Source organism: Typha angustifolia, chromosome 8 (assembly GCF_048772165.1).
Source record: "Typha angustifolia cultivar Huaian chromosome 8, ASM4877216v1, whole genome shotgun sequence".
NCBI classification, from domain to species: Eukaryota; Viridiplantae; Streptophyta; class Magnoliopsida; order Poales; family Typhaceae; genus Typha; species Typha angustifolia.
The window spans coordinates 3,586,419-3,595,876 of NC_133246.1; the positions used below are offsets into that span (position 1 = coordinate 3,586,419).

Sequence of the window (9,458 nt, forward strand, 5' to 3'; positions counted from 1 at the left end):
ATTAATATAATAGTGAAATGGTGCATGCAACCAACCCTTCTTTTAACAACAAAGTCTCATCTGACCTAAATTAATTTAGTTAGTCCTCTATCATGCTTAATTTGATCCAATCCACTTTTGTTTTTGTGTGTATATATATATATACACACACATTTGATAGCTTTGATTATGCTCAAAAAAGAAATATAAGAGGAGTTATAAAATTCGAGCGAAAACTACATCATGCATTTGGTTGTCTGGTCGGTCTGTACAGAATCTCAATCCTAAAGTAAGATCGGTGGTAAGAAGAGGGTTGAATTGGGTCCAAGTTGGAAGATATTTTTAGTGGTTCTGTGATTTAGATCGGCTCATACGAGAACTCTAATCATAGAGGAGATAGAGAAGATCTTTGGATTTTGATACTTGGATTGAGCTTTAAACAAGAGAGGCAGGTTTGCATGCATTATTTCAATGGGCCCATAATGATGTGCCCTAGTTACTTACGCTGTCCTGATTAAATTATAAACTCTAGAATTCTAAAATACTAGTCAATTCAAGAGAGGAAAATATTAGTGCTATTTTCCTTTTCTTTATAGAACAAGAAAACTAAAATGAACCTCATCTTGTAATAAATGTCAAATTAATCCAGCTACTCAAGCATTGAATTTAGGAAAATAAGAAATAAAAATCAAATTAAATTTCAGCAGTACTTTCAGGTTCATAATTTATTTCAAGCCAAATTTTAGCAAAAGCTCAATCAAACTCAGTCTCAATAAGAATTTGGATGTGTGTACATGTAGACAGAGTGAAAGACAATTCAAGCTTGAAATTAGAGAAAAAAAAGTTTCAAATCATGCTCATCTCAATTACACCCCCACTTAATTTATAAGAACATATATCATTATTTTGGAATTATTACTCCATTAACATTGTCGATTTCTTTTTTTTTTTCACCTTGTATATGAAGTTTGGTGTAGTCTCCAGGTGAATGCAATGAGAGTCCTAATCAATACTTTCCATCCACAAGTTCAGGGGAGGAAAAGTGGAGTCCATGGGCAATCCATTAGGTGAGATGGCCAATAACAAAGAAAAGGGAATACCTTATCTCTGAAGTAAATGTTAGAAGATAAAATATTAAAACCTTCATAAAGAAGGTAAGTTAGAAGTTGGTCATGGTCAAGCCCTAACATTTATAAGACTTTTAGTTGTGGTTGGCAAGTAGGTCAAGTTCTCTCTCTCTCCCCACATATTTAGCCCTATCAAATTTATGTATTAAAATTATGGGTAATATCATTGTTGTTTGGTTTAATTTTAACTTAGTCTAATTTTAAATTTAGGCACTCAATCCGTATATTATTCACACTATATTACAACGGATAGTCAATCAGTCATTAATAGCGATAGAAAAAAAAAACTTTATTATCCTCACAAAATCGTAGTATGATTTAAGACAAATAAAGATAGTTTTAGTCGTTTAGCAACTTATTTATGACAAAAAAATGTTGGCACTAATGAACCATATCGATTCTAGCAACGACAATTTTAATAATTATAACTTGTTGTACTATTATCGAGGGTTAAGTGCTTAAGTTTATAAAATAAGTATGTAAATATATATGTTGAAATTGGAGGAAAGAAGATAGAGAGAGGAACAAAGCAGACAAATTTTGGATGGGCCACCTATGGGTTTGATTAGGTTATGGATGTAAATTTGAATTCTTAGTATTGAAAATGAATGGGAGTGATGGTCACTAGCCATGGCAAAAAGATAGGCATCAACCAATGCATGACCCAACTCTCTTCAGAGAGAGAGAGAGAGAGAGAGATCATGCAAGCAAAGGTGGGTGGTTGGGTAAGTGTGGAGGTTGAAGTGTTTGAAAGGAATACACTCTGGATTAGCACAAGATAAGGAGAGAATTAGTGCTCCAAGTAACCTTATTTTCTTTAGGGATTTTTTTCTTAACATAAATTGCTATTGAAAACTTTTCAAATTATATAATGTGTCACTATATTCTTCAAAACATAATTATTGACATCAACTAAATCTAATGACTACAATTAAAACTAAACTTATATTAAGAAAATACCATTCGGTTGAGCTTTAAATTGTTCGAAAACTATCCAATATTATCCGTATAATAAAAAATATATTTTACGCAAGAAAAATTAATATTAATATTTTCCCTCCAAAGTTCAAGAAATAAAGGTATTATAATTATTAACATATATGTAGTATTTTTTAAATACTAGATAAAAAATAACCCTAATGGCAATTGTAACATTTTAAAGAATATAATAGCAATTATAATGTTTTAAGACTACTGAAAGAGAAGGAAAAAAGAAATAATTTGGGATATAATGGAAATTGAATGAGGAACTTTGAATAAAAATGATCCTCCACCTTTGCCTTCTAGTGCAAGAGAATTAATTGTATTAAAGTTCAATAACTACGGTCAACTTTATCAGTGTCATAAAGGAGAATATTATATATATATATATATATATATGGATGAACTTCCTAACTTTCAAATCTTCTAAGGAGATATATACTACAGTAGGATTAAAAAAAAAATCTTCTTAAATCATTCAATATACAGAGAATATTATTTTGCATTTATTATGATGTAGTGATCAAGATTTGGTAATGCAATCTTTAATTACCAGGACATTCATTGTATTATTAATCCACAGTTTCAAGAGAACACCACCATTCCATATTAAATAAATCCAATTAAAATGCATAGCACCTGTTAGGAGATAATTAATCATGGTTACCTTAATCTATTTTATCCTTGAAAAATTTCTTGAATGCTATCACAAAAAAGTCCAAGGTCTGCAGGATGGTCTTATTTTCTTTGGGATGTTTAATTTTTGTATCTCATCAGTTTATTAGATGAGTGAATGAAATCTATGCCTAAAGATTTTCTCTTAAAAAAAATTACAAAAAGGTCAGCAGGATATGAATGTAAGAGTGTGTAAATTGGGATTAAATATTTAATGTAGGATGTGAAATGGAAAGAAAGAAAAAATCCCCCTTTGTTAATCTCTTCTCTTTAACAAGGAGGAATAGAATAAAATAAATAAATAAATAAATATAATTGCTCATTCCCTCAAACTCATGTATATGATAATATGAATGAATGTTGCAGCCCATAACCTGAGGTCATACAAATACAAATAGGGAAAAAAATCCTTTTTTTTTTTTTTTAATCTCCCACCTCTTCACCTCCTCTCCTTTTTCCCTGACCATTAATTTGATTCCCAGCAGCCTTCTCCCTTCCATTGGATTGTATAATTCCAACAAAGAAACCCATCTGACCCTCTAAATTTTTCTTCCTTTTCTTGGGTGCATTCTTCTCTACATCTACATCTCTGTCTTCTTTTTCTTCTGCCCCACTTGGCCTTCTTTCTTCTCTTCTCTTCTCTCTTTTTGGGTCTGAGAGACTGAGACTGATAGGAGAAGAGAAGGAGAGGAGGAGGAGGAATAGGATCCACCAAGGACTTGTGTTGAGTTTATCTGCTGTTCTCACTGCGAGAACACCTTTAGAAGAAGTTGGCTACAAGGATATAGAACTATTGCTAGTTTTGCTAAGATATATGCTGTATGAAGAACGAATCTTTTTATCTCCCTTTCTGATAATTTTAACTCTTGGGGGGTTAAGGAGGAGTGAGGGGAGGAAGGAGATAGATAGACATGGGAAAGCATGGGCCTTGCCGTCATTGTGGAGTTACAAGTGAGCTATTATTTGTGTTTCTGATGAATATTTTCTTACTATTTCGATTTTTTTTTTTCTATGCTTCTCTGTTTCATTGGTTTTATCTCCCTTTTATGAGAGGACTTTCATCTGATTAAAATTGTTTTGAGATGCTTCTTTTTGTATTAGTTCTTCCCTTTTCCATTTAGGCACTTGCATAGTTGCATGCCTTCAAATTACTGAGATGAAATGAGTAATGCATCTGGCCATGCAGGTGTTTGTGATAAATCTTGCCTGAAACTAGCGGACTATGGTTTCTTGTTTTCTGAATTGTTTCTCGTTTTGTGCTTTCTGGTTCTTGTTCAGATATGCAGTATTCTTTAGTGTTTTAAGACTAAAATTCATTCTATATGTATTTAAGACCCATAAATCAACCCTATATCTTCCTATACTCAAATGACACTTTCTTCTTTGAAGTATATTATTTGCAAAAGTGGCAAATGATTACTTGTCAAAACAAAGGAAAATCAGGAATACTGATACTACTAATTACAGATATGTTCCATTTTCTTTAACTGGAATAACTTGTTTCTGACTTGCCGTTTTCTTGATTAAAAATCCAATTGTTTAAGATAGTTGACTTAATGTGTGTTTCAGCACAAGAATTTTCATGCCACTCTGCCACAAATATCCTACTTTTGTTAGATGCAGCTATCAATTTCTTCAGTTGGTTGCTTATTCTCACTATGAAATGATACTAGTTGGTTCATTCTCTATAATGCATTTGACTATATTTTTTCTTGGTCTCAATACAATTAATTTTATCAAGTACATATGTTTATCTTAGCGTCAATCAACTTTGCATCTAAAAGGTACCATCATATACAACTTATGACTGCATCTCATGGATATAAACCGTGATGGAATTAATGAGTGTATAAGATTTGTTATTAATCTCAAAAAAGGTTCTGTGGTGATGTTTGAAGTTAGTTATTACAATCTAAAACATTCAATCTTTTCTTTAATTTTTTTCATCACTGGATTTCTCAATATTTAGGACCTTTTTCCCGTTTGTATTTCTTGAGATTTATGGCACCATTTTATTGCTTTAAAGAAAGTCATTTCTGCAACTCTTTTAAGTCTTAGAATTAAAGAATGTAGCTTAAATCTACCTGTAGTACCCAATGAGATCTGTCTCTCTTTCTCAATTACCTACATGTGTGATTAGTAACTCCTAATCACATACCAATAAAATCTGCAATCTACTTGATCTTCAAACAGGACTTCTAATCTGCATTTGATATTTTGGAACCAAGATCATGATATAACTATACCACCATGCTCTTCATTTCTTCAATGACATCGACTCTTGACTAGTGAATTTTCCACAATTATGAACCATCCGATGTTGAAGATAATTTATGCAACAGGTACTCCTCTTTGGCGGAACGGACCACCGGAAAAGCCTGTGTTATGCAATGCATGTGGTTCAAGGTGGAGAACTAAGGGTTCCCTGACAAACTACACTCCAATACATGCTCGGGAAGCTATAGATTCTGAAGAAATAAATGTTACTAAAGTTAAAGGTATCTCATTCAAGCCCAAGGAACAGAAGTTGCCCAAGAAGAAGCAGAATAATGCTATACTGGAAAATGAGCGTGAAATGCCATTCTGTGATCAAAACTTCCGAAAGATTGTTGAGGGTGATACTAGCAATCGATCTAGTTCTGGATCAGCAATATCATATTCAGAGAGTTGTGGACATTTTGGCACTGCTGATGCAAGTGATTTGACAGGTTATATATCTTTCTTGTCCACAAATAATCTTGATGTACCTTAGCAAATAGATGATATTTATCTTACATTGTTTTCTCGGACAAGGATCCTAGTTGAGGGATGCAAATGCTAGCAGGTACATTTCAAAGATATAATGTCACAGGAGAGTTTGTTGAACTTGGAATAGGAATTTCAGAATCACACTGTCAACATGTCTCTTCAGACTATTATTATGTAGTCATTGACTATATCCATAAATCCTAGTACTTTTGCATTCTGTGTGGAATTTTAAAGACATTATGCCATTTTATAAGGTTGTTTGCTGCCCTTGCATTCTGTGTGGAATTAAGATGGGTTGGTTGTTGTTTCTATAAGAACCTCTTGTAATTAAAGTTGCAAACGTATGTAATTTGTTTGTTTATTCATAACTAAATTATTTCCTGAACTTGAGCATACTTGCTTTTAAACTTGTTGGATTGAATGAGGCAAAGTGATCTTTCTTTTACTCAACTAGCTTGATTGCAGCACACATAAAGTTCTTAAAACTAATCAATTTCAACTACATGATGACTTATAGGCGTACTCAAGCCTCCTATATGCTATCCAGCATCTGACACCGTTATTTATTCTGGAGTCTTGATTCTTTTCTTTTGAAGCAGCCTTTTATTTGACTGACGATATTGTTCAGCATGAAAGACTTCTAATTATGTCATTACAATTATAACAAGAACTCCTTGGTTAACAAATAGAACTAACTGTAGACCAAATGTTTTGAAGCTTGTTACTGTCTGGCTTAACAAATAGAATTTTTCCTTTCATGAATTTATGTTTTGCCCGGAAGTTGCTGGCTATCCTGAGGTGCTGTTGTGCCTGTACGTGATATCATGTGTCTCGTCTCTATCTAATCTTCTTATATCTTTCTTTTCCAGGTTCAGCACAGTCCAATGTTTGGGATTCACTAGTGCCATCCAAAAAGAGGACATGCATCGCTCATCCTAAGCCTTCTCATGTTGAAAAGCTCACACAGGATCTCTACTCGATAATGCATGAACAACAGTCATCTTACCTTTCAGGATCCTCAAACGAAGACCTGCTTTATCAAAGTGAAACTCCAGCAGGTTCTTTTGAGACAGGCTATGGAAGTTATCTCATAAGACATCCAAGTTCTAAATTGTTGGAGGAAGAATCAGAAGCAAGCTCAATTCCCCTAGATCATCAATCGTCTTTTAGTAATGAGGCCTACTCAGGGTCAGCACCTTTTCCTGTACATAGTGAAAGAAAAGGAACAAGGCTATCAAATATCAACACCGAGAAATTTAAGAAGTGTCCAGCACAAGTGGCTCAAGATAATTCAAAAAGGTGCTCTTAGACATTCACTATAGCAATATAAAAAGAGTACACATGACTGAAGTTAATTCTTTTTCTTGGCTATAACTTGTATATGTTAAAGGATTATCCTTCAGAGAAAGTCTTTACTTAGATTGTTCTGCATGGCTTAGCTTGTCACTTTCTTGCAGGGATAAACATCATGAAAAGATACAGATTCTTCAAAATGCTGGTTCACCATTAAAATTACTAGATTTAGCTGTAAGTTTAGCATGCTTCACATTTTTTTCAAGGTTTCAGTCTTTTCAATATAACTTCTCATTTACAGATTTGGTTGGGTATCTATTAACCGTAAGACATTTCATTAATGTGCCTATGCACTTGAGCTTACATCCTCTTATTCATGTTTGTAGGATGTTATTAACTTCGGGAATTTTATTAATTATTTAACACGTGAGGAACAAGAACAGTTGCTTAAGTATCTTCCTCCTACAGATACAAAACCTCCTGAAAGGTTTGCAAGTGCACTCCTGTCTTTCAGTAGATGAAATACTATGTCGTTACTTATAAACTTATCATGTTACATCTGCAGCCTTAGAAGTATGTTTAGCACTTCCCAATATCTGGAAGCTTTACATTGCTATCAAAAGCTTCTTCAAGAGGGAGTTTTCGATCTCTCCTTTTCAGAAGCAAACACTGAAGAATGTAGAGCTTTAAAGAGTCTAGTATTGCTTGATCCATTAAAGTCTAAGTGGGTGGAGTGCTATAAACAGCTGGAGGTATGAAAAGATTACAACCTAGTATATATAGGGATAGAAGCTTAGTCTATACTTCTTAGGTGTAGATTTATTTCCTGCTATATGAACAATTTCTCGTTTTAAGCTGTATGTATGGACATCCAAATTTGTTATCTTTGCTTGTATCTCTTTTAGGGCAAAACCCATAAAAAGACGGGAGGAAAGGAAATGTTCACTAGGCCAAATTTGCTTGCAAATTCAAAATTAGCATCCCTCAAGAGGCCTCATGATAGCCGAAGTTGCACCGATACAGGTTAGTGCCTCAAACCACTACAGTACTCGTGCATCTCCTTCTTTTGCATCCGAAATCTTTTCCTGGACAAATGTCCTACTTTTGTGGAATTTATATACTAGGAAGTGGACTGTCTATTGAATCCATATACACTTAATGAAGAGCCGCTGATCATACTGGTTTGTGTACGAACTGCAGATTTTCATGATTGAAGAGCAATTGCATAAGACCATCATTCGGTGATGCTTGTGAATCTGCGTGTATCAATTTAATTATTTATTATTCTCTTTCCTCAGTTAATTTCCACACTAAACAAACAAACGTCAACAATTCTTCTGGAAAACTCATCTTGATGTCAGATCCATCAAATCAGAGTTTTTACTCTGCAGGAACCTCAAGAGGAAGTCATGGTTGTAGCCTTCAAATGCAATATGATTGCAAAACTAAGAGACCTAACAAGCACACTTAAAGTTTGTTATGAAGATTAATATACTCTCACTATTGCGGTATCAACCTTTACATGTAACTGAAAAAAAGACAACATTTTGCATAATCAGAGATAATAATAAGTCCCGTGCAAAGTTGCAGCTATATTTTCTTCAAAATATGCAAATTGCTCATCTATAGGCAACAAGCTAGTAAGCCACTTTATCTAGGTTTCTACACACTTTTTTCCAGTTGGAGTACCATCTAGACTTTCAACTATCCAAGGGGAACTTCCAACACCCTTTATTATCATAATGCTATATGATAGAAGATTGCAAAGGTATCTTCTGATACTGTTCACTTTATTGGAAATATATTTTCTTGTTTTACAATTTCATTCAATAGAATATCTGGTCTTTCTGTGAAACAATTTGCATAGTTTGCCAAAAGTTTTACTTCAAAATTTAATGAGATGTTTACACATGCAGTTATCTCTTTTTTATGTTAAAAAAATGATTTGTGGAAGTGCATGATTATGGTTACGGGCCATAAGCTGATTCATTACATATCCTGAACTTCAGAGCTGAAAGGCACCATGAGAAGCCCTAAAAAAGTTTGCAAATCTAGGAGCAACATGGATCCTCCATTGGAAAGTTCTGATCAATCGAAATCTAGTAATGCAGCGACCAGATTTGTCGTTGACACTGATGATTTTGTTGACAGTGATGGAGCTTGCTTCAATCCAAGGAACTTTTTAGCTTCTTCTCCAGATAGGAGATCTGTGCTGGTCCAATATACTGATGATAGTTCTGATCACAACCTATTGGTCGATGTTCCTTGCAATGGATCATTCCCAGAAGCAGAACTTCTCTACCATCCTCCAAAAGAGAAATCAGCCACAAACAACTCCCCTGCAGAGAGTGGAGTAGCAGAAATGGAGGGAAGCCCCTCCAACTACCAATCTTCCAGATTCAGCAACTAGCAGCCTATGCACCCCCCATGGGGGGGAATAGTTCGAAAGCAGCTCATTGTGCCTTAACAACATTGACATAAATGAGATTTCAGCAGTTTGAATTCATAGTTTGTTGCTCTCCTATATTTTTGCTTCCCTTGGATCATGACTGCGCTGACTTATAAGTTAGCTAATATTAGATTTGCCCCTAAACTGGCTCTCAGTGGTTTCTTTCTTGTAAAGCTTGGCAAGAGTTGTAAGATAGTTAAGGATGG

General features: G+C 34.2%; 1 protein-coding gene across 5 annotated transcripts; it reads left to right on the forward strand.

Annotated features, from left to right (window-relative positions):
* The first annotated feature begins 3,260 nt into the window (after positions 1 to 3,260).
* LOC140764542 (GATA transcription factor 27-like) lies at positions 3,261 to 9,309 on the forward strand. Of its 5 annotated transcripts, XM_073103151.1 has the most exons (9): positions 3,262 to 3,713; positions 5,105 to 5,470; positions 6,380 to 6,809; positions 6,968 to 7,037; positions 7,190 to 7,290; positions 7,369 to 7,555; positions 7,709 to 7,826; positions 8,484 to 8,571; positions 8,720 to 8,762. In XM_073103151.1, exons 1-9 carry the CDS (start codon positions 3,674 to 3,676, stop codon positions 8,745 to 8,747), a joined length of 1,428 nt encoding a protein of 475 aa, XP_072959252.1. In that variant the 5' UTR covers positions 3,262 to 3,673; the 3' UTR covers positions 8,748 to 8,762. The 5 variants fall into 5 exon arrangements, with proteins under 5 accessions (XP_072959251.1, XP_072959252.1, XP_072959254.1 ...); XM_073103150.1 differs by lacking the exon at positions 8,720 to 8,762 and having other exon boundaries at positions 3,261 to 3,713; positions 8,484 to 8,713; XM_073103153.1 differs by lacking the exon at positions 8,484 to 8,571 and having other exon boundaries at positions 3,264 to 3,713; positions 8,720 to 8,844.
* The last annotated feature ends 149 nt before the right edge of the window (positions 9,310 to 9,458 follow it).

Bases quoted from the DNA above. Each gene is read 5' to 3' on its own strand.
- LOC140764542 (XM_073103148.1), top strand. From the start codon at position 3,674: ATGGGAAAGCATGGGCCTTGCCGTCATTGTGGAGTTACAA. The intron at 5,471-6,379 runs GTTATATATCTT...TTTCTTTTCCAG, and splicing joins TGATGCAAGTGATTTGACAG to GTTCAGCACAGTCCAATGTT. The intron at 7,291-7,368 runs GTTTGCAAGTGC...TTACATCTGCAG, and splicing joins GATACAAAACCTCCTGAAAG to CCTTAGAAGTATGTTTAGCA.